At 44.5% G+C, this 26,064-nt stretch overlaps 1 protein-coding gene across 1 annotated transcript in view; it reads left to right on the top strand.

Moving 5' to 3' along the window:
• The window catches only part of UCHL5 (ubiquitin C-terminal hydrolase L5), a 96,995-nt gene that overhangs the window by 30,074 nt on the left and 40,857 nt on the right, over window positions 1-26,064 (top strand). Inside the window, exons 4-6 of the mRNA XM_088481202.1 lie at window positions 1,254-1,379; window positions 3,366-3,427; window positions 15,822-15,952. Of these exons, the coding sequence (XP_088337328.1) occupies window positions 1,254-1,379; window positions 3,366-3,427; window positions 15,822-15,952 (319 nt within the window). The remainder of the gene's footprint in view (window positions 1-1,253; window positions 1,380-3,365; window positions 3,428-15,821; window positions 15,953-26,064) is intronic.

The following is a 26,064-nucleotide window of genomic DNA, read 5'->3' as shown; positions in this document are numbered from 1 at the left end:
GTGGGAAAAGTGAAGCGCTGTGAATACTTTCCGGCTGCACTGTACCTGTGCTCTCAGTTCCAGAGCATGTGCAGTGTGAAAACATGCAAGACACTACGCCAACAGGCATACGTTCATCTCTGCATCAGCCACTCTATCATAACCAATATTGGGAAGATTACTCAATTATTGAAGTGTGTTTGGGTTTGATTTGAAAATGGCCATGATCTTGGGTAGTGATTTTGAAATCAAGAGTATGATTTTCAAGAATGGAAAATGCAGTGAGGAGAGGACCACCCTGCCTTTTACCAACCGAATAAACTGCCTGCAGTGTAGCCAAAAGTGACTACTAAAATACCAAAATTCTAAACCGTATTTCTGTTTAGTGGTGTGGTTCATTTAGTTGTTCAGCACTGTCCAGTTTTTATTACTTGTTTACATCGGACGTCCTTAATTTAAAAAAAAATTATTATTTTTTTTTTTCTTAAATTTTGTTTAATGTACTTCTTGAAATCACCACAGACCAATTAGCTAACTATTCAAAATGGCAGGTACACATTCCAACACATACATTATGGTGGCATAAGAAGTGATTATAGTGATCCAATAGAGTATGTGTAGCTAATTTTCATTTATATGGACCTTGTTCAGAGGCTGACGGTAATGCAATCAATTGATTCTCTTACGGATCGCAGTGACTAAAATATGCTAATGCCTTCCAAACCACAGCCAAGCATAGGGAGGCCCACTGCTGCCTTCTCATATCCGTATGACGTGTAATGGGATAAACATCAGTACTATGGAAGCACAGCATGTAAGGCAAGTCTGACTAGCCTCAAACACTGCAGCTCTCCTGACATGCAGAGAGGTCTCATGCTGCGCTGGAGAACGTAATGGCTAATTTATGCACGCCCACGAAATGGCATTCAAATGGTCCAGCGCGCCTTCATTATTATTATTTTTTATTTTTTTTTTATGCCCCCGTTACCACCCCCAAATGAGGACTACCTGATGCTCACTTTACATGCGGTTCCTGTATAGGAGTGTAATCGCAATGCAATTGCAGCGTTCACGCATGCGTAATAGCAAATGCTCGTTCTGCTAGAATTTGAGCATTGCATCAGTCTCTAAATCAGGCCCTATATAAGGATCTGCAGATGGTTTTATTTTTTTTTATTTTTACATGGCCCTTTTCTGCTCGGTTTATAATAGTTTGAGCCACAGTTGATAACCAGAATAGTTTTTGTTTTTTTCACCCTCTTCCTTCTAACTAGGTAATAAATAACGCATGTGCCACACAAGCAATTGTCAGTATTTTGCTGAATACACTGCACCCGGATATAGAATTAGGAGAAACCCTGTCAGAATTCAAAGAGTTCACGCAAAGTTTTGATGCAGCTGTAAGTATCTGGTCAATCTTGTTGCATTATCATATTGTCAGACTTTTAACACTGAGTTCTTGTAACATGGAAAAAATGACTACTTGATACATGAATCCAATTGATAGTCTTTGAAGTTCATTACACTGAAAATTGTCTTTCAATAGTATATAAAACACTATGGGGGGAATTCAAGTAAGGGCGAATCCATTCGCCAGTCTGAATCTTAATGGCAGTGGGATCTCGCATAAAAGTGTTTGCATCCCTATAGGGTACCGAGCACCTTTGAGCGAATCAAGCATTCGGCTGGCTGAACGAGGGTGAGAGACGAGCTGCCATTGCCGGTGTTTAAATGCAGTGGCAACAGCAATACGCACCCTTCGCCTGCAATTGAATTCTCCCATTTATATTGTCTTTAACTATGGCTGCTGTTTGTTCCAGACAGTTTTGTTCTTATGCTGGGTGCACACTAGCAGATGTATTGGCCTATCGTGTGCCCGTCGGCCAGTGTGTACCAGCAATATGTCTGAACGACGTCCAAACATATCGCGTCTGCTGTGCAGCACAGCCGATGGAAGATATCTGTCCATCGTGCTGTGTGTACGGGCGATCAGCCGACCGCCAGTGCACTTGCAGAAGCCGTGGGGAGGGGTTCACAGTGTGGGACTTGCGGACAGAAGTAGGATGATGGTGGTTCAGTGTGTATGAACAACCATCATCTGCAGATTTATCTGCCGGATCACTCGATGTACCCAGCTTTAGCCTTTACTTTTTATATTTAATCTATTTCTATCCATTTCCTAATGCACTTGGCTAGAGTATGTAAATAAGAGTGATGGAAGCAGCATTCCAATACTGTAAAATAAATTTTGCCCATTCCGCAGAAAGTGTAATTTAATGAGTGATTTAAAATTTAGCTAATCCACCATATTCGAATTTCTATAATAAAATAGCTTTGCAGTTATCCAACAGAAATAATGTTTCTCTTGTGGAAAAACGCATCTCTTTCACATTTACCGCTTTTGTTGATGTCTGTTGCACATTTGAGGCTCTACCAGCATAAAACTTTCATGGATACATATTCGCACCCTTAATTTTCTCAGGCCTCTAGTGATCAGCCAATTTATCGTGGCCATTTGATTACTAATAAGACACGGAAGAGAGAGGAGGATTTTGCCCAGTACAGGACTTGAAGGATACTACAAACAAAAAAGAAAAAGGGGCAGACTATATATCCATGCATGAAATCCTGATTATTAACTAAGACTTCCCTAAACATTGCATATATATGTGTGTGTGTGTGTGTATATGTATATATATATATATATATATATATATATATATATATATATATATATATATATATATATATATAATGTGTGTGTGATTTTTGAACGGGTGAAGAGCTAGTAGGCACAATGGCTCAGCGAAAATCAGTGTGTAGGAGGGGGCTGTTTGGACCATTCCCTGTAAGTTTCCCTGGTGCAGCCGCAACACAAGGTAATCGCGTGGAGGTACCCAGTGAGGGTACAGCCGAAAGACTGAAAAATACCTTGTGGACGCACAGGATCAGCAGGTGTTAGGCGTGGTGTGCAGGGTACACCTGAGCACTACAGAGGTCTCCTAAGACCGCACACGTGTTTTGACGAAAGGGCTTCACTGGAACTGTTTAGCACATACAAATGTTATCGTTAGAGTGCTTTAAGATTCTGGCTAGTTGTTGTTGCCAGGTTGGGTATGGAATGCCAGTGCTCAGGAACCTGGCGGTCAGAGTACCGACGCCGGCATCTCGACTGGGTTACATGGCCGATACCTGCAGGTAAGTATACTATCGCAAACCCCTAACCCTCCATTCTCACAGCCTAAACCTAACCCTACCCCTAATACCAATACTTACCGTCGGTATTGCGGCGCCGGCATCCTGACCACCGGGATGTGAACTACATCCCGTTGTATACAAATCCTGTAACTTGTATTACTGACTTCACCTATGTCTCTCCCTTTTAGATGAAGGGGTTGGCACTAAGCAACTCTGAAGTGATTCGACAAGTACACAACAGCTTTGCAAGGTATTTCCTGAGATTTACTAACTTGTATGTGAACCTTCAAACTTTCAATAAGCTATGTAATGATCTTACTTGTATTCCCTTTTTTTTTTTTTTATATGCCTCACAAATATAAAATTACAATATGGACAAGTAGTGCTGGATCATTAGTATTTGCCAAGTTTCAATGACAACTTAATGGTACATCTGGTCCAATTAGCTCAGGGCTAAGGTACTTGTACAGAATATCCTTCCTGTAACAGCTGCTAGTGCAAACTGCCATTACTGCCTAGATCAGTGATTCCCAACCTCTGTCCTCAAGGCACACTAACCGTCCTGGTTTTAGTGATCTCCATGCTTGAGCACAGACGGTTAAATCAAAATAACTGAGGTACTAAGTAAGTCACCTGTGCTCAAGTATGGCTAACCTTTAAAACCTGGACTGTTAGTGTGCCTTAAGGATCGTTGTTGGGAACCCCTGGCCTAGATATTTAGAAGAGTAGTTGCTGCAAGTACCATTCTATTTCTTCAAGACTGTCATGGGACCAATCTACTGCCTACACAGTACTCTATTATCTGATATGACATTGGCACTATAGTGCTGGCATTCTGTGAGTACAGACTGGTATTTGCATTCATAGGTGCTGGCATACTTATGTGGGACAAACATAAATGAGGGGTAGCAGTCTATTAAGTCAGAGCAGGGTGCTGGCTTTAGGTGGGGCACAGATTTTAATCAAATTGTTGGTGCAAGTATGCTGTGGTATCACAGGTGTATGTATATGGCGGTGGCATAGACTGGTATAGAACAGCACTGATTCTACATAGGTATTCTAGTATATTGGGGTGTGATGATGCTGATCTTAATAGACCCTTTATCCTCCACAGCTCACATACAGCGAACAGCCACCAGTTAACACAATGCATTTTACGGCCGGAGAATGATTGGGGATACAAAAGACCTGTGTGTTTCCAAAACCACTCTGTTAATTTGAGCGCGATAAAATAATCTGTCTGTCCAAAATAAAGGCAGAGACAAAGATCTAGTCTGCACATTCTCAATAATTTTGCTTATATGATCTAATTATAATATCTATGAATATATTTAAAGCAGTAGATACATTGTCAGTAGATGGCAGTATTGCTTAACTTATCAACAAACGAATATTCGTATCTATAGATCTAAATTTAAATGACATCTGTTTGACAGATTTATTAGCTATGTCTAGTCTTGGAAAATATAAATCCTTGATCGTAGACAGTGTCTGAAATTTTACACCACTGTTCTGAATAGAATCATAGACTCTCTTATCCTTCCTGTCATATAAATCAGAATTGAATACAAAGGATGAATACTGTCTACTATAGCCTTAATTGGCTATCATAAGTTATTCTGTATGAATAAATAGATAAGGAATGAGGCTCTTCTCAGGCACAATGTCTCACAGAATATAATTTCTTCTTAACATCATTGTGTGTTCAAATGCTATGCTTCTACTTGATTCTTCACTTTAACAGGTGCATGCATATTGGATTACAGTATATAAATCTATTGGTGGCCAAAACCAATGTTTGGGGCTCCTAAAATGTGTCAAATGGCTGAGTTTTTTTGTTTTTTTTTTTAACTGGGAAAAAATAATAAACAGCAAGTGCTTTTCACCAAATGAATGTGCTAGATAAATTTAGGGCGCATGAATATGCCTGCAAGTTAATTTTTTTTTTTGACCAGATTTTCTCGTACAGTACTTTTTTGTATAGAAATTCTGCTACTATAGACAGTGTTTGTGCCATATAGTATAATTTACCAGGGCCACCCATATGTGCATACTTATCCTTCCTGTGGCTAACCCTATTCTAGCTATGACAAATTGGCAGCTAGAACAAGTACATTACCTGTTGGGTCACCGGTTTTGCTAAGCAGCTATTTAGTATAAACCCGAATATTCATACCCTTAGCATAAATGGAGGAGCGACCATGACCGTTCTCCGGATGCCCTTGCACAATAGGTACCAAAACAACACCACCACATGTTCAGGACAATTGTTGTCTGCGCTTCTCCCAAATGTATGTGTATAATATATATATATATATATATATATATATATATATATATATATATATATATATATATATATATATATATATATATATATATATATATATGTGTCAGGTGCATAAATATTGGGACATTGACAGAATTTTCATATTTCTACTTCAGGGTCCATAGGGGGTCCACAGGGTTGACCTTGGGGTTATAGCTGGAACAGGATCCATGGGCACCACACAGTTAAGCTTTTAGCTCCCAGGATGCACTTGGGTCCTCCTCTATACCCCGCCCCCGAGCCACAGGCACCCCAGTGTAAGCTGGTGCCCGGCCGGAGTCGGTCACCGCGCAGGGGGGCTGCAGGAGCAGCCCCCAAAAGCTTTTATTTTAAGTTAAATTTTATTTATTTTTAATCTATTTTTACTACAGACGGCAGCGAAGGGCTGTCTGTACAGACGCCCACGCTGCCGCTCTGATCCCCGACTGGCGCCGCGACGCCAGTACTGATCTGGGGATCGCGGCGGGAGGGCAGACTCCGTACTAGCCGGACTCTGTCTACCTCCCAGGACTGCTGCCGGAGTCGCCGGGGATTCAGGTAAGCCGCGCGTCGCTGGCTAGCGGCGGCGCGCGGAATGCCTTAAATGCAGTCCTTTAGCCTCCGGTCCGGGGGACAGACCGGAGGCTGCTGGCAGTGGCGGCGGGCCCCCCCCATAACCCGTGGGACCACTAGACCACCAGGGATAACCGGCAAGCGGGAAGCCAGCATCCCTGGGGTTATGGCCAGCCAGGGGAGAAAGCCTTCCCTGTCAGCGGCTCCTCCCTTCAGCTCAGCGCGCCTTTCAGCACGCAGTCTGGCGTCGCTGAGCTGCAGATTCCTCGGCCACTCCTCCTCTGAGGTCTCCAGCGGCCATTTTCCCAGTGGCAGCGCAGATCTCAGGGAGCACGCGGACCGGTCCCCCTGTGTACCTCTCCCCTGATTAAGGACAGCGTACACAGCACTATAGCCCTCCCAGACACTGAATCTGGGCAGGTTGATTGTAGTGTAAAGGTGCAGTGAGTATATCTTCCTGCATGGTATGTGACTTTTTGCTAGTGCTGCCTGTCTGTGCTTATTTTCCGCTTACTGTCAGCTTATACCTATCCCTTTACTTCTCCTACAAGCCCTGCAGGTGTGTGGGGGAGGGGCGTTTCTACTGACCTCACTTATATAGATCACGTATTTGTGAGGTCCGTCACATACAGTTGTGTGCTACTCAGTGCCATATTGTGGGCTGTTGTTCAGCACACCGGTGAGTGCGTTTTACTTCTACCCTGGTGCCAGATATATAATATATTCTGTCATGTCAGACGAGGAGGTTGAGCGCTCAGTGGCTCCGGTGTTGGCCTCCTGCGGACGCTGTTCTGCAGGAGTAGATAGGGAGGATTTGTCACAGGATGGCCTGTGTAGTCGATGCCAGGTGGCTCCTGGCCCATCCAGACCTTCTCTGGCGCAGGAACCACCGTGGGCGATGTTTTCTCAAGTGCTGGTGTCTATTGCGGACCGTCTGTCGGTCCCGACTGCTCTCCCTACTAGGGCGGTGCCCCAGCCGACCATCCCCCATTCCCCGGGTGTCCCGCAGTTATTGCGGAGTCCTCCTGGGTCTCAATCAGTTGGTCCCTTTGGGGGGTTGCCTATGTATATACAGGCTTCCCCTGTGCCGCAGCAGCCTGTGGTACCTTTTCAGGCCCCTATGGCGACGCCTCCACCATGGGTGGATGTGCTCTCCAACTCCGTGCAAAATTTGGCGGCCGCTTCCTCGGCTTTTCAGTCAATGTTGCAGACTGACATGCCTTCTAGGATTTCTAAACGCCCACTCATGGCACGGGCTGCTCAGGTATCGGACTCAGAGGGTTCCTCAGATGATGGGGAGGTCCCTGATGACACTGACTCGGACGCCTCGGTCCAGGAAATGGATACCAAGTCGTCCATTAATGTGCGAGCACTAGTTAGGGCGGTGCGAGCTATTCTTCTTATAGAGGATGAGGCACCGGTTCCTAGGTCGAAGTTTCCTAGTTTCAAAAAAACTAAGGTGGCTTCTGCGGTGTTTCCCCTGTCTGATCAGTTGACGGATCATATGGCGGTAGCTTGGCAGGCGCCCAGTAAGAGATTCCTTCCTCAGAAGCGGTTGGCTTCTAATTACCCCTTCCCTGAGGCACATTGTAAAAAATGGGAAACTCCACCGGCGGTGGATTCCCATGTCACCCGTTTAACTCGGGGCGCCACCTTACCATTACCGTCGATATCCTCGCTGAAGGATCCCACGGACAGGAAAGTTGAGACTTGCTTAAAGTCTATTTACTCCCTCTCCGGGGCGGTGGCCCGACCGTCCATGGCCATTTCCTGGGTGGCCAAGGCCATTGAGGGGTGGGCCAATGCATTGGAAGATACCTTCCCGGACGACGCTCCGGATGTCCAGCGGGCGTTGTTGGGACAAATGAGGGACGCCGCTTCTTACATTGGAGAAGCTTCTTTAGATGCTAGTCTGCTGACCTCGCGGGTATCGGCTGCAGCGGTGTCTGCCCGCCGATCCTTATGGTTGCGGTCCTGGAGAGCGGACTCTGATTCAAAGAAAGGTCTGGAGGCCTTACCTTTCAATGGGGAATTACTATTTGGTCCGGACTTGGACAAAATAGTGGACACCCTGGCTAAATCCAAGTCGGCCTTCCTCCCTTCGGCGGCACTGCCTGCTAAGGTTCGGAGTTCGGCTTTTCGTTCCTTTCGGGTTCAGGGTAAGGCGAAAGGTCAGTCCTTCCCGAGACAGTCTGCGAGTAAGACGGCCTCTAAACCCAAGAAGCAAGCCTGGAGTGCTCGGCGCCCTTCTTCCAAGCAGGAAGATAAACCTGCGGCCTGATGGGACGGGCCTCCCTCTGGGGGACCTCAGAGTGGGAGGCCGACTTCTTCTATTTGCCCAGTGCTGGCACAATACCACCACGGATGCCTGGGTTCGAGAAGTGGTCTCCCAGGGGTACGCCCTGTCTTTTCGGCACAGACCACCCCACCAGTTTTTCTGCACAAGTCCTTCTCAGGACAAGACCAAGGCGTTACAGGTTCAGGAGGCTATAGAGTCCTTGCTGAAAGCAGGGGTCATTGTTCCCGTTCCTCTATCACAACGAGGGACGGGGTATTATTCGTCTCTGTTTCTGGTGCAGAAACCCAGTGGTTCTCATCGCCCTATCCTCAACTTGAAGTCTCTGAACAAATTCCTCAGAGTTCCCAAGTTCAGGATGGAAACGTTACGTTCCATCATTCTGGCGATGGAACCGGGGGATTACATGGTGTCCCTGGACATCCAGGACGCCTACCTCCATGTTCCGATAGCATCTTCACACCAGCGGTATCTGAGGTTCGCTATCCTTCAACACCACTATCAGTTCCGGGCGCTACCCTTTGGTCTCTCCACGGCACCGAGGGTGTTCACGAAGATTATGGCGGTCATGGCCGCACATCTTCGGAACCAGAATGTACGGCTGCTGCCGTACCTGGACGACCTCCTGTTGCTGGCGAGCTCCCCGGAGGTACTGCTTCAACATCTCCACCTGACGATCGCTTGCCTGCAAGCACACGGGTGGTTGATAAATTGGAAAAAGTCCTCCCTGATTCCATCACAGCGGATGGTTCATTTGGGAGCCCTGCTGGATTCGCGTCAGCAAAGGATCTTCCTGACTCCGGAGAAGGTCGCCTCACTACAGCTGCGGATACGCAGTTGCCTGAGCCGTTGCCGCCTGTCGGTCCATTCGGCTATGAGAGTTCTGGGGTCCATGGTGTCGACATTCGACATGGTGGAATTTGCCCAGTTCCATTCCCGGCCCCTGCAGGGGCTGATTCTATCAGAATGGAACGGGTTACCTCACCGGATCCGCTCTCAGGTGCTGGTGTTGTCTCCGGACGTTCGGCTATCTTTGGCTTGGTGGCTTCAGACAGCTCATCTGGTCGAGGGGCGCCCATTTTGGGTCCCGGACTGGGTCCTGCTCACGACTGATGCCAGTCTCCGGGGTTGGGGGGCAGTGACCGGCTCTTTGTCGCTTCAGGGTCGTTGGTCAGCGGAAGAAGCACTTCTCCCCATCAACATCCTGGAACTGCGGGCAGTATACAAGGCCCTGCAGTCGTCCGGCCCCGCTCTTCACGGAAGGGCGGTACAGGTGCAGTCCGACAACGCCACCACGGTGGCGTATATCAATCACCAAGGCGGAACTCGCAGTCGGGCAGCGATGTCGGAGGTGTCTCGTATCCTGTCTTGGGCGGAGGGTCACATTCCAGTGATCTCGGCGGTCTTCATCCCCGGAGTCCTCAATTGGGAGGCGGACTTCCTCAGCCGTCACGACGTGCATCCCGGGGAATGGTCGCTTCACCCAGAGGTGTTTCAGCTACTCGTGGACAGGTGGGGACTGCCGGAGCTGGACTTGATGGCCTCCCGTCACAATCACAGGTTGCCCGTTTACGGGTCAAGGACAAGAGACGCAGGTGCAAGTCTGGTGGACGCGCTGTCGCTGACATGGACGTTTCACCTGGCGTATCTGTTTCCTCCGATATCCCTGCTTCCTCGGGTTCTGCGGAAATTCAAGCAGGACGGCGGCATGCTCGTGCTGGTAGCTCCGGCCTGGCCCAGACGTCCTTGGTACTCCGATCTGAGGAGCCTCTCCATCGACGTTCCGTACCTTCTTCCTCAACGTCGGGACCTGTTGTCTCAGGGGCCCTGCCTTTACCCGGATCTGGGTCGGCTGTCTTTGACGGCGTGGCTCTTGAGACAGCCGTCTTGAGGTCTCGGGGCTTCTCCAGTTCGGTTATTGGTACGATGCTCAGGGCACGCAAGCCTGCTTCAGCACGGATTTATCACAGAGTGTGGCACACTTACTTTCAGTGGTGTGAGTCCAGACTTTATGATCCTCAGGTGTTCCGAGTTTCTAGGATCTTGGAATTTCTTCAGTCAGGATTGGATCTCGGCTTACGCCTTGCATCTCTGAAGGTTCATGTGTCCGCCTTGTCCGTGTGGTTTCAACGGCGGATTGCAATACTACCAGACGTTCACACCTTTTTCCAAGGTGTTATCAGGATCCAGCCTCCCTTTGTGCCTCCGGTGGCTCCTTGGGACTTGGCGGTGGTGCTACGGGTCCTGCAGGGTCCTCCGTTTGAGCCTCTTGAGGCGGTGGAGCTCAAGTGGCTGACATTTAAGACGGTTTTTCTCCTGGCAATTGCTTCGGCCAGGAGGGTGTCTGAATTGGGGGCGCTTTCCTGTCGCCCTCCTTTCCTAATTTTTCACCAGGACAGAGCGGTGCTCCGCACTCGTCCTGAGTTTTTGCCCAAAGTGGTCTCGAAGTTCCATATTAATCAGGAACTTGTTGTGCCAGCTTTTCAGTCCCCTGATCTTTCAGCTGGTGAGACTTCCTTAGATGTGGTCCGGGCGCTTAGAATTTATTTAGACCGGACGGCTTCGGTTAGGAAGTCTGATTCCTTGTTTATCCTCTTTGGTTTTCACAAGAGGGGTTGGCCTGCCAACAAACAAACGTTAGCCCGTTGGCTTCGTTCCGTTATTTGTGAGGCTTATGCACAGGAGGGCTTACCTGTGCCAGCCTCTGTTAAGGCTCATTCCACTCGTTCTGTGGGTCCCTCTTGGGCTGCTAGACGTGGCGCTTCTGCTGTTCAGCTGTGTAGGGCGGCCACCTGGTCTTCAATTCAAACGTTTTTGAGGTTCTATGCGTTTGACACCTTGGCCTCTCAGGATGCATCCTTTGGGCGCCGGGTACTCCTTTCAGCACAGGAGCGTCCCCGCCCTTAGTTGTACTGCTTTGGGACATCCCCAAGGTCAACCCTGTGGACCCCCTATGGACCCTGAAGTAGAAAACAAGAGATATGGTAAGAACTTACCTTTGTTATCTCTGTTTCTACGAAGTCCATAGGGTCCACAGGGCGCCCGCCCTGACGCACCTGGCTTCAAATGGGCTGTGTGGCTGGTCACCGGTTTTCCGTCTCCTATTGCTGTGAGTATGGTTTCTTGTGTGTTCCAGTCTTCCTTCTCTCTGTTCCATATTCTCCTCCGGCCTAGGCTGCTTACCAACTGGGGTGCCTGTGGCTCGGGGGCGGGGTATAGAGGAGGACCCAAGTGCATCCTGGGAGCTAAAAGCTTAACTGTGTGGTGCCCATGGATCCTGTTCCAGCTATAACCCCAAGGTCAACCCTGTGGACCCTATGGACTTCGTAGAAACAGAGATAACAAAGGTAAGTTCTTACCATATCTCTTGTTTTTGGCCTCTATTCACCACCACAATGGTTTTGAATTGACACAAACAAGATGTGCTTTAACTGCAGACTTTCAGATTTAATTTGAGGGTAAGTACATCCAAATCAGGTGAACGGTGTAGGAATTACAACGGTTTCTATATGTGCCTCCCACTTTTTAAGGGGCCAAAAGTAATGGGACAAACTAAACAATCCTAAATCTAACTTTCACATTTTAATACTTTGTTGCAAATCCTTTGCAGGCAATTACAGCCTGAAGTCTGGAACGCATAGACATCACCAGACGCTGGGTTTCATCCCTGGTGATGCTCTGCCAGGCCTCAACTGCAAATGTCTTCAGTTCCTGCTTGTTCTTGGGGCATTTTCCCTTCAGTTTTGTCTTCATGAAGTGAAATGCATGCTCAATCGGATTCAGGTCAGGGGATTGACTTGGCCATTACATAACATTACACTTTTTAGCCTTAAAAATCTCTTTGGTTGCTTTTGCAGTATGCTTCGGGTCATTGTCCATCTGCACTGTGAACCGCCGTCCAATGAGTTTTGAAGCATTTGCCTGAATATGAGCATATAATATTGCCCAAAACACTTCAGAATTCATTCTGCTGCTATTGTCAGCAGTCACATCATCAATAAATACAATGGAACCAGTTCCATTGGTAGCCATACATGCCCACGCCATGACACTACCACCACCATGCTTCACTGATGAGGTGGTATGTTTTGGATCATGAGCAGTTCCTTTCCTTCTCCATACTCTTCTCTTCCCATCACTCTGGTACAAGTTGATCTTTGTCTCATCTGTCCATAGGATGTTGTTCCAGAACTGTAATGGCTTTTTTAGATGTTGTTTGGCAAACTCTAATCTGGTCTTCTTGTTTTTGTGGCTCACCAATGGTTTACATCTTGTGGTGAACCCTCTATATTCACTCTTGTGAAGTCTTCTCTTGATTGCTGACTTTGACACATATACATCTATCTCCTGGAGAGTGTTCTTGATTTGGCCAACTGTTGTGAAGGGGTTTTTCTTCACCAGGGAAATAATTCTTCTGTCATCCACCACAGTTGTTTTCCATGGTCTTCCGGGTCTTTTGGTGTTGCTGAGCTCTCCGGTGCGTTCTTTTTAAGAATGTTCCAAACAGTTGATTTGGCCACACCTAATGTTTTTGCTATCTCTCTGATGGGTTTGTTTTGATTTTTCAGCCTAATGATGGCTTGCTTCACTGATAGTGACAGCTCTTTGGATCTCATATTGAGAGTTGACAGCAACTGATTCCAAATGCAAATGTCACACCTAGAATCAACTCCAGACCTTTTACCTGCTTAATTGATAATGAAATAAAGAGGGAATAGCCCACACCTGTCCATGAAATAGCTTTTGAGTTGATAGTCCCATTACTTTTGGCCCCTTAAAAAGTGGGAGGCACATATTGATACTGTTGTAATTCCTACACCGTTCACCTGATATGGATGTAATTACCCTCAAATTAAATCTGAAAGTCTGCAGTTAAAGCACATCTTGTTTGTTTCGTTTCAAAGCCAATGTGGTGTTGAATAGAGGCCAAAAAATGAAAATTCTGTCAATGTCCCAATATTTATGCACCTGACATATATATATATATATATATATATATAATATTTTTGACATAAATTGTTGCTCAGACTAGTTTAATTTCCTGAAATTTAACATGCATCTGGTGTCCCCTCTAGCGCACCCGAACATGTAATCCCACTTCACTGCGGTATGCAATCGGCAGCCGGCTTCCCGACTGCTTTATCCCGCCGCTCATTTCCCCGACGCCGGGAGACAGGCGCCCGGCATACCGATCGAGCAGATGCCAGGTGTTGCGAGCGGACAGCCGCGGGGGGGAGGGTTAGGTTTAGGGCACCCTGGGGGGGACTTAGGGTTAGGCATCCCCCCGGGGGACTTAGGTTTAGGCAGCGGGGAAGGGGGGGGTTAGGCACAGGGGGAGAGGTTAAGATTAGGCACCCCTAAGGAGGGTTAGGGTTAGGGAGGTTAGGTTAGTACATACTTGCCTTACCACGATCAGGATTTCTAGCGCTTTCGGGATTCGAACTCCTGGCCATGCGGCAGCCGGGATATTATACCGATTCCCTTCACTGCTAATAGTGGACGAAGTTCATTCCTCCATTTCCACTGGAACACACAGAATACCAGAAACAATTATTGGTCATATAGTGTTGATGATAATTTTCATGGTCCCATTATTCAAGAGTTATTTTCATTGCAATATTGTGAAGCTTCTAGCCACCACAAAATCGCAACCCGACCTGACGTCATTCCACCACTGCAAATAAGGTTAATACATTGTTCTTGGATGCCTAGATTATTTTCATTGGAGTTCTAACAATTTTAGTTATTTCTGAAATAAAGTTGACCACCTGTTGCATTCCTGTTACGGAGCCCCTCCCTATTTTAGCCCAGGCAGTGTTAAAGGCATCTATATGTTCAGACCAGGTATCTTGTGTTCATCTCTGCCTGTGTGTGAAAGAGTTTTAAGATCTTCTGTTTCGCCAGGTAGTTTATATAGGCACCACTAGACTCCCTATCATGTCTTTCATATAAACTTATGTGTATTGAAGACACACAAGTCTGGCAACACCCCAAGGAGTTGCAGCGACCGTGTGCCATTGTACTAAGCAGGACTTGCTAGCAGTTAGCTATGTTGTGTCGGTCAGCCCATAGACCATACTCCCTGAAAAAACTACAAACGATTTAACTTAATTACATTAGGAGCTGGATATCCTGGGCCATGCATTATGCCCTTTTATTGTGGCAACCCCCTTTGATTTACCCAAGGCTTTTAGGTACAGCCTGGAGCCAACCACAGCAGGGGCCTGCTGGAATGTGCTAGGGAGGTGCGTTGAAAACTCTAAGTAGATAAGCTGAGTAATATGTGTGCCCTATATAAATAGTTGTTTGGCTGCTATTTTGTTTTCTAAAACCTCTGAAGCCACACTTCCGCAACATGGGGTAAAAAGTGACCTCTCCCTGCCAGCTCTTCTCCAGAACAGCAGCAACTAGGATCCACGACTCCTGTTAAGCTGGTCTAGGATTTTGCTGGTGATCAGTTCTTTCAATACTCTATGCACTTTACTTAATGCGCTTGCCAAAAGGAATACTAGAGGCTTGCGGCTGAATTTATTATGCAGAGAAGGCTGTCACATCTTCAGCTGTTTCAAGTTCTCCATTTTAATACAAAACCAGGCGTTTCCGTTTTGAATATAATTGCCTCTTTAAATCCAGTAGCTGAAACCATTGAAGACCCAGTGGCTCTGAAAAGCACCACATTGTATATTTTGTTTGAGGAACATAAGCGATTTAAAGGGTCTGGACAGCGCTGCTAACTCTTTTCCTTCCAGTGAGTTTTGAAGCAAACCAGGGTATTGCGTGTAGTTGCAGGCACACTAATGCAGTTGTTGTGGTGGGGGCATAGGCTAGGAACAGGGTCTTCTAGATGGTACATTTTGAAATAGTAACACTTATCCATTTGGCTGGGGAGCATGTAAGGAGTTCAATGATACCCTGGAAGTTGTCAGCAGTGATTTTTTTTTTTTTTGCACCAGTTCCTGGGCTATGCAGTGGTTTTGTCAGGATGAGGAGTGGGGTAGTGCAGGTGCTAGGGGCACAAGAATAGAAGCTGTGAATGGTATTCAAAAATGATACATTTTAGTTTGAGAAATTCTACATTGTGGAAATGTGTAGCCATGGGAAAGATGACCAACAATGCAGGGAAACAAGAAGGTGGGAGTATAGAGGTAAAGTTAGAGGTTAAAATGGATAAAGTCAAGGGGAAGTTATGGGCAGGGTTGGAGGGTGGATTGTTAATAGCGTATAACTCTGAGATAGCTGTAGTGTACCTAAAGTAAGAGTAGTAGGCGTAAACTAGATCAGGGTTAATTAAAACACTTGAATTCTAGATTTATACTTCTGAATACCCAGAACAATGCTTACTTGATGGAGTCTTTTAAAAAGGGGAATATAAAACAAATGATGCACACCTAATTATTTATGTTTGGCTTCATTGACTAGATTGAAGTGTGTTGGAAGTTAACCTCAATCTTTTCCTTAAATTTACAGACAACAAATGTTTGAGTTTGATGCAAAGTCTTCAGCAAAAGATGATGATGCCTTTCACTTTGTCAGTTATGTCCCCGTCAATGGAAGACTCTATGAATTGGATGGCTTGCGAGATGGACCTGTAGACTTGGGTAGCGATTCTCTGCCTTGAAATTAACTTGTCAGCAGAAGATGCATGGTGTTTATTTTATTGCAAAAGTGTTTTTGGTTTAAACCAATTAGTGCATACACTACCTTTTTGTCAACATCTCTCGTCAAATACTGTTTAGATTTTTTGGTACTTTAATACACTGGAATGAGGACTCATTACACAGTCCTACCGCTTCTTCACTGGACCACCAAGGACAAATTTTGAAAATGTCCTGCCTCCCTATGCCGCACAGCCTGGTCATAGGTTTTTTTTTTTTGTTTTTTGTTTTTCTTTCCCTACCTCACATTCTGGTGCTAGTGTAGTTGAGGGTTTCTAATATCTTTAATCTGTCGATTTGAGCGTTTTAATTTGTTTGCTTTTAAATCTATTTCTATTCCTGTTAGTTTGGGTGATTAGTTCTATTGCTAAGTTTAATGCTATAGTTATACATGTGGCTTGTTTTAAAAAATAAAATAAATAGATATAGATAGGCTAGAGATAGAGATAGATATATATATATATATATATATATATATATATATATATATATACACACACCCATGGTATCCAGTTTAAAGAAAAAAAAAAAAAAGTGATGGTGCCGTGTAACAAAAATAAACTTAAATTTATAGTTTCCTGCCCGGGGGTCTCTGAAGCTCCCGGTGGCCTCTCCTCCATCTTGGGAGGAGCTGCTGGGTGTCCCGGGGGCTTCAGGGAGGCACAAGAGCTGCTGGGAAATGTGCGCTGGGAGAACTACATTACAGGGGGGCATAACCACTGGGGGGGTGGAGGGAGACTCACTGGGGGGGGGGGGCACACACTCGCTCATAAACACTCCACACACTACGGGCCTCATTCAGAGGCGGTTGTTAGATGCAAGCGGTTGCTCTGAATCAGGGCAGCCGCTTGCGTCCTGAACTGCCGCCTCCTTGTCGATCGTTAAGCTGTGGGTTAACACTCACAGCTCTAACGACCGACATGGGTGATGGTCGCGATGGTCAAGACCATCGCGGCTTACGACCAGACCCTAGGGTAGGGCCTGGGCACTCGTCAGCCCCAGGGAGCTTTCTGCTCTGATGGAGCAGGAAGCTCCCCACTGACATCAGCAATGATGTAGGTGGGGCCGCCTCCAAACGGCAAGCGTTCCGACTGTAACGCCTCCGTTTGGCCGGGCACGCCCAGCAAACAGGGCGAGCTGTCATTCAAAATCGACAGCTCGCCCCGTCTGCTACGAGACCCTTAACGACGGAGCGTCCGCCGTTAGCCGGGTCTTGCGCATGTGCACGACTGAGCTGGCTCCGTCGTGCACATGCGCTGTGGGGCAACATCGAGTCGATTGTCAGCGCTCACGACCAACTCTGAATGAGCTCCTACATACTCAACGCTGCTGCAGGAGACTGGGTCCCGACACTAGATGCAGAAGACAGCACTTCGGAAGGTTTTTTGCTATTCTCGCCCCCAATTGAATATGTCCCATATTGCCTGCTTATTCTTATTTTGTATAAGGGTAGTATGTGCAGGTTATTATGTACTTTCTTGTTTAGAAAACAAAACCTAAATCGTAAGAACTGATCTCTAAGTGTATTCAGGTGTAATTAGATAGTTGTTCCATTGTTTGCAGCAGTTTTCTAGATAGCCACTTAAAACTTTTTATTTGTGGTTTTCCATATGTTCAGTGCTCCCCCTGTACACTTCACATGCCGTGTGTGTGTGTGTACATTCCCACTACTAATTTTCAGGTGGAATTATGTCATCCAAGGGGAAAGCCACGGCTACCCAGGAGAGGGGCACTTCTGTGTTCCTGCAGAAAGTGTTAGGAAAAACTTTCATGTTCAGCTCAGGGTCATGGTCGGGCTTTGGGGACGAGGCTTTGTTGGGGCACAGCGACTGGCTTCCCTGGCAGCGGACCCCCTGCAGGAACCAGCATGGGCATCTAACCTATCCCAGGCCATGTTTTAGCTGGCAAAGCAGTTGGCTTGCTCCAGGTCTTCCCATGTTGGGGGTCCTGCCCCCGGCCCCTTCTCTATGACTTTGTTCCGGACTTCAGAGTCCAAGAAGACCCTGGAATCTTTTCCCTTTAATGGAGACCTTCTGTGCGTCCATGAATTGGATAAGATCATTGCGGCAGTTGCAGCATCAAAGACTTTCATCTGTTTAGTGGCTCCTAAACCCAGAGCAGCTTTCTTTTGATGCTTTTGTCCTCGGGGTAAATAGAGAGAGTTCAGCCGCCCTCAAGGACCCAGGCTGCCTCATCCAGGGGCGGTAAGTCCAAGGCAAGACAGGTCGCCACCAAACCTACGGATAAACTAACAGCATGACGGTGCAGACTCCCACATTGGAGTACTCCGGGTGGGAGGCTGTCTTCTAAGATTGTTACGAGCAATTTAATGCAAAACCAACCGATTGCTACTCATATTGATATAGGTGTTAGTCATTTAACCCAGTGGCTTAACAACTTTCCTAGAGGCCAAGTCCTAAGGTTGCACCGCAATTGTTCAGATGAGGCCATATATAAGACAACTAGCAGCGAGTATGGTCCAAAAGTTTGTAAAAAGGTTATAAACCAACCTTATTACAGAATGTTAGAAAAGGTTGATTCGATTGACAGAAATGAATTCTTGAAATCTAATAAAGAAGATGATACGGTCAATAATTCCAATTTCCAGTTGGCCTTTAATGCCCAATATAACAAACATTACAGGAAGATTGAAAGTATCATAAAAAAAGAACTGGGATATTATTTTAAAAGACGAGATTTTAAACAACACTACCAAATAAACCAAGGTTTATATTTCGAAAAGCCCCCACCATTAAGAACAAGATAGTTTCAAGTGCGTTACAGATAGATAATGGACGTTCCCTCCCTAGAAACAGTGTTTTTCAGGTGTGGTGAATGCAAGATATGTAGGTCACGCATCAGCCCAAAATCAAATATTACGGGAATTTTGACTAACGGGAGGAAAACCACAATAAGACTATTACATGTCACACCTGTTACGCAGTATATGCTATCTGATGTACATGTGGCCTCACATATATAGGGAAGACCAACAGACCCCTAAAAGTGAGGTTGACGGAATATGTCCGCAATATCACCAATGGAAATGAAAAGCCATCTCTTTTTTTTTAATTTTAAGGAGAAACATAATCAATCCATTAAGGGTCTGAAAAGCTTCAGTGGAATGTTCTTCATTAAAGAAAATTGCCATACCAGAGACTGGGATATGGGACTTGCAAAACCTGAGATGCATCTCATTCATGATCTGAACACCTTAAAATCTGGGGGCTTGAATCATGAATTTGAGATTAGATGGTTCTTATCTTATGCCATTTTACATTAAACACTTGAATAGTATTTTCTAGTTTGTATCTTTAATTCTTGTCTCCTCCATTTTAAGTGGTGTTAGGGTTGACTTTACGGTCATTTATGTAATTATATATTTGCTTTTTTGGTATCTTTCTCATTGGGTGATAGAAGTAATTATAGGACCAAGTTTAGCCACTTAGAAGATCTTTTTATTAAGTATTTTATGTTTGTTTTTGTTTTTTTGTTTTGTTTTGTTTTTTTATCTGTGCGGTCCGTTTATTTTTTATAGATTGATTTTAGATTATGGCTAACTTTGTATTATACTGTCTCTATCGAAATATTTAGATATTTGTCATATTTTAGTTATCTTTTTACAGACATGTCCTCACCTATCCTCCATGCGCTATAAGTCGTGCCACATACAATGCAGGAGCTCCGTGTGCCTTGGTATCGCAGAGCGTCTTTGTGTGCAACTTTTTACCTTCAAATGCGTCTTATTCACATAGTGATGTGAATAGCTAGCATAAGCAGCTTCTACTGATTAAAATAATATGCAGCATGCTTGTATTCTCTGTGCGTCTGCGGGTGTTTCTGCATGTGAAATGCTACGTTAGTGTCAGTGGCTGTAACACTGTAATGTAGTGTTTAGCATGCAGATGCACCCGCAGATGTACAGAGAACATAGACATGCTTGGTTATAGTTTTAATCAGCAGAAGCTGCTTGTGCTAGCTCTTCGCATCACTGTGTGAATAAGATGCATTTGAAGGTAAAAAGTCGCACAAAGTCACGACATGGAGCGATCAGAAGGGCTGTCTAACGAGCAAGGAGGCTAGATGTTATTTGGACACATCTGTATGTGTAGTTATGTTCCTAAATGAGCATTGGCTGACCTATAATTTAATACGTCATAAGGTGCCGTAATGGGACATCCTCCTATTTTTGAGCCCTCTACTTAACATTCGTACACTTGGTTTAAACATTGTACTTACAAATACTTCTTATTCACAATAATAGGAGTAATTTGTCAGGTACTTTCAATGCAGCATAATGTGACGTCTGTCTCATAGCAACCTTGTTTGTGTTGACAGGTCACCATGCATTATAGTTAAAAACTGGAACAGGTTTCTGTACTGTGTTATATCTTCTGCTACATTATGATTAGTTTGACCTACTAATTCTAGTTATTTATTATGTGCTTCATTCCCCATGTAATATACTTCATTTTTAATTATATTTAAATAGAAATCACAGGCGCTCTGCACTCACCATAATAATAATAAACAGTGGGGTTTTGGTTCATGAATTGATCAATGCATTTAAGCTTGCAGCCCCCGTCACGGAACCCCACTTTACTGCAAGTCCCTACTCTATTGCTCAGAATTATAACATGGACATAGCCATCACATTAGTGTTAAACTCAGGGTATGCTATCAAGGTTTAAAGCTCACAGCAACTTTGCTTTTAAATGTGAGACCGTTACCAAGCACACCTGTTGCAAAGCACCTAGGAAAACAGCTGACACAAGTTAGATAACTAGTTAAAAGGGGTGCATGAGAAAATGTGATCACAAAAATGATTAATTATAAAAGTTAATCATAATAAACAAAAAGCACTAATCCACGGCACTCACAATTCCTAGTTTTGGAGTACAACATGGTATGTGACCACATTGTTAAAATAAATTCATGAACCAAAACCCCACTATTATGTTTATTATTATTATTATTGTTAGTTATTATGGTGAGTGCAGAACCCCTGTGAGATATATCTATCTATCTATCTATCTATCTATCTAATATTATAAAATTATATAAATTCTTCTCACCTCTCGGCGCTATTTCATCATATTAGAATGTTCTACTGCGGGGAACATAATAAGTTAGCTGTCTCTTAGCAACTTAAGTTAGTAATATATGGTGCTTTGCATTATGGTCATGGCATAGTGTTTTGTATAAGACTTTACCCGTTTGACAATATGGTGGCCGCAAAAGGAGCTTGTACTAGTGAGTGGTGAGTACTACCATTACTATTTTAGGAATCTGCTGGTTGCTATCGCTGCATTTCAGCTTATTGCAACTTTAAAAATACCACATATACCAGTAAGATTTATGTCTTTAGGTGATATCTAGGTTGGTGATTGATATATGCCTTTTGCGTATTACCATGTACTGATGCACCTTCACCATGTGCATATGTGTATTACTATGTATATATGTATTTTGTTTTGTATTGTGCATATTTATTCTATTGTATTTTCAAATATTTCACATTTAGACGAGGTGATTCTCTTGCTACTTATAATGTTTGTATTGTTGTCGTGTATATCTTTGTATTATTGTAGAAAGGACACTCCTCTTGAAAAAGGTGCCGCAGTGCTCTGGAACGCGTTTAAGAGTGTCTTTCCAATTTATTTGATGTGGTACCCCATCCAGTGTTCTCCCCAGAAATTTTTTCATGCCGGGTGGCATCCAAAAGTAGCTGGGTGGGGGGCCTTCGCAATTATGCGCGCGCCGGGAAAAGGGGTTATCTCCTTTACCAATCCAGCCCGACAGGTCTCAGGCTGCTCCCCCACTGGCTCTCAGTCAAAAGTGCCCATTATACAGTGACCCCTGTAGCTTTCCCCTTTATGCATTGCCCCCTGTAGTTTAACTTTGCCCTTATGCATTGCCCCCTGGCTGAAGTAGTGCCCCCAGACTGGCCCCTTATGCAGTGCCCCCAGACTGGTCTAGGCCCAGCCCAGCACTTACCTTTACTTGCTGGCCGCTCCGACTGCCTCGGGCTGACTGGATCTAACTAGATCCAGCAGGCGCGCGGGGCAGGCTCCTCATGTCATGGATGACCACACCTGTGCAGTGCATCACTGGGAACGCTGGCCTCTGAAGCGATCGGAGGCTTCTTTAGTCTCCGTCACTTCAGAGGCCAGCGTTCCACAGCGGGGGTCGGCGGGGAAAAGTGCCGGGCGGCAGGCTGTTTCTGCCGGGTGATGCGCCTGCAGAAAACAGCCTGGGGAGAACACTGCCATCCATCCATTTATGATGTCCGTTTGCCCATACTGACCTGGGTCCATCTCCAATAGGGCAGAGGACTGATTTTAGTACCATCTGATGGTATGGGTTTTGCAGCGTATTTTTATCAACCATAAATATGTTTCATGATATTGGATGATGGCTCTTTTACTTACTCTTGGCTTATCCTGACTTGGAAGACCACCATATTTCGATAAGGACCACAAGTCAAGTTCCTAGAAGATAAATATTTTATGTGCCTAGACACCGCTTATATCAAGTAAGCATGCATGTAAGAATTCCACACAAGATTTATCCTCATCCACACCTGTTTCATACCTGTAGTAGTTGGGACGATCAGAAGTTAGGAGAAGATCTGCATACACCACTGTTTCTTCATGTATGCATCCCTATTTTGCATACCATGAATCACCATACTGGAGAGGTTTTGGTCTATTCCTCATTTTCTATTTGTTGGGACAATTCAGAGCGTGAGGTTGATATTTATTTATGCTCATCTACTTTTTCTCAGCAGTCTGGCTGTGAGCGACATTGGACTCATGGGTGCTAAACATAGGAATCTTCGTTGGGCAGAATGTTTTCTCCCTGCTCTCTTAGCCGTTTACATTCCTGGGACCTGTACTAGGAGACGGACTATCTCAGTCATCAGGGCATTACCCCAACGTGTTCAAGATATTAATGGACTGCTGAGGTTGTCCAGCTATAGACATTATGACCTCCAAACACAGTTATAAACTCCTCATGTACTGCTTCCCAACTAGAGATCCAGGAGCCCTACTAGTGCATGCCTTGTCACTCCCATTGACATTTCCCTTCATTTATCTGTTTCCTCCAATTTCAATGCTTTCTCGTATCCTCTGCAAGCTGAAACTGGAGGGCAGTTTGGCTATTCTGATTGCTCCAGGTTAGCCCCGCAGGGCTTGGTACAGCGATCTACGTTGTTTGTCAGTAGCCACCCGCTGGCTCATCTGGATGACTGTGTTCCCCCTAGCTCTTTTGTCTGCTCGATGGCTGTCTGATTTGATTGCTTTATCTCATAAATCACTGGTTCTCATTTTTCAGTAGGACCAGACAGACCTCTGCACCATACTTGATTATCTCCCTAAAGTGGTTTCAAAGTTCCATATAAACCAGGAGATCGTAGTTCCCTCTCTTATCGAGACTGTGTCCTGGGACGCGAGTTCCATCTTGCTTCGCTGGATATGGTGTGGCCCCTCCACATTTGTTTACCAGACCAAGGATTTCTGCCATTCAGACTTTGTCCTCTATGGCTTTCATAGATGGGTGGGGCTGGCTGGCTACCAAAAGGACTCTGGCCCGTTGAATTAAACTAGTAATCCAGCATGCTTACTCTCTGTCGAACAAACCTGCTCCTGAGTTAGTGCCCGCCAACTATGCTTACTGTGTCCAGAGGGTCCGGTATTTATATGCAGACCAAGTTTGACAGAATGGGATCCAGGATCTAAATAGATGGTACTGAGGCCGGCGGGTCACACAGTCAGGACAACTCCGCATAGAGACCGGTGACACTTGAGCGGCTTAGAATATTACAGATGCTGCAGAGAGATCGGCGCTCCATGAAATCCATACTGCGGTTCCCTGGCCCAGTGCCTGACTGAATAAACATTGACTAGGGCACCCTACCTTATGGAATGCTTTGAAAGCATGTAATAAAACCACTTTACACTGGGAGTGTTAATAATAATTATTATTATTATTATTCTTTATATGGCACCACAAAGGTTCCAATTCGCCTTACACATTACATAAATGAGCACATAAGAGAAACAGTTAATAGTAATACAAAACAGTGCAGGACAAGGACATGGTTATATACACATAGCTGTATAACACAAGCAGCAGGGCCTCAGCAACCAAGTGTTAGGTGTCATTTGGGGAGTTAGGAGTAAATGATAATATAAGTAGTTTCTGGGTCATAATAGTTTTGCTCCTTATTCATTGACAAGTATTTACAGGAGCTGCTGGCAAACTTTTCTTAGAATCCTTCCTCTGCATTTGCACTCATTTTCAAAAATAGAGAGCATCCTAGCTGGACACAGTTAGCAAAATTAAAGACCAGATTAATACTGTCTAGTATTAACAAATTTTGACGGCACCATATGCTAAACAATTTATAAAGATCTTCTATAAGCTATATATAACAAATATGTTCAATAAAGAATCCATTTTTTGAGGTTGTCTCCTGTATAGTGAATTGAGCTATTGTATACGTTGATTGCTGCATTGTTTCTGTGTGCTTGATTTATTATTTTTTTTTGTGACTTTTAAATTTATCATGAAGAGGTTGTTTGAATAAATGCATGTCTTTTATACACTTGCTGATAGAAAACTACACTGGTGTAGCTTAAGTATTTATTTGTCTATCATTGTGGGGATAGCATTACCCATTCTCTTACTGCAGCAGGTGTTCCCTTTTTTTTTTCTTCATAGCTGTGGTTCAGGTGCATTGGAATTTTGTTCTATGTTGAAACCTGATGGTCTATGTGTCAAGGAACGTTTCAAGAAACATCTAGTGTGACTGTTTTCTGTGTGCCTGCTTTGTTCCCCCTCCTCCCTATCCTTGGATGTTGTTAGTATTAACTGGCTGTGCAGGCCAGGGGTGGGGTATAGGGGAGGAGGACACTCAGACGTTGACCCTTTGGTGCCCAGGCTCCACCTTTGTAACCTGTTTTCAAGATCTCCTCCAGGCATGATGTTCTATTTTCTCTACCTCAGTAATCTAATAATAAAATAATAATATGGGTCAAAGTGCACTAGAATGTAAATAAGCAGCTTCTAATATCAAATAGAACTTGATTAAACCTGTAAATTGAATAACGTGTAAATACATTTTTGCACATAGTGCTTTTGTTCTATGGAAAAAAATAAAAATAAAATGATGAGATGCGCTGATTATATAAGGAAAAATTTAAATCAAACCTAGAATATAGAATACAATAAAATAAAATGTGGTATAAATAGAACATGAACGGATAACCGTTAGAGACCGGGATCAAAGGTGAAAACATGCACACATGCCAATGTGTTCGCTTTTTTCATGAATGAGTGTAGGTGTGAGTGGGGTTCCACACTTCTGCGGATGGCATGGTCAGCTTACCCTACCGATGTTCCTTAGAAGTGTCCGTGTATAGTGCCGCATATCTTCGCCCTCATTACTGGCTGAGACTCACTGTGTGCAGGAACCAGCTGTGAATTCAGGAGATGATAGGCAGTTCTCACATGACGTCAAAGGATTGTCTACTGTGGCCGTAGTGCGGTGAAAAAGCGTTCATGCGTTTCGTCCACACTTTTTCAAGGATGGTTAATAATTGTGTCTTAGGTTCCTTATATTCTCATTAGACACACTTGATTGGTTGATGATTGGGAATAGTGTAAAAAGCTTTTTTATTGTTAAAAATGTGTCAATTACATATGCAAACTTCATATTCAAAATGTAAAGGGTTTAAAAGTAAAAATTGGGGAATTCTTTTTTTTTTTTTTTTTTTTCAGCTATGCATATAGCTAGGTGATACATTGTCTCAGCTAGTAGCCTGTCTGCAGAGTTATCAATGAAAGGAGAAAAAAAAATTAGATAGATATAGGTATAGATAGATATATATATAGGTATAGATAGAGAGAGAGAGAGGAAGAAAAACATAACAGAAAAACAGTATAGAAATGTTCAGAAGGTATGGGCCTACATCAAAATCCAGATTGCAAAACCTTTTATAAATCCATTCAGCTTCTGTACTTGAAATTTTCTCATAAAAAGCACCTCC

The sequence above is a fragment of the Taudactylus pleione genome, unplaced genomic scaffold (assembly GCF_031769625.1).
Source record: "Taudactylus pleione unplaced genomic scaffold, aTauple2 ptg000266l, whole genome shotgun sequence".
Classification (NCBI taxonomy): domain Eukaryota; kingdom Metazoa; phylum Chordata; class Amphibia; order Anura; family Myobatrachidae; genus Taudactylus; species Taudactylus pleione.
Note: the sequence above shows the minus strand (reverse complement) of the source record. Positions and strands in the feature narration are given on the sequence as shown.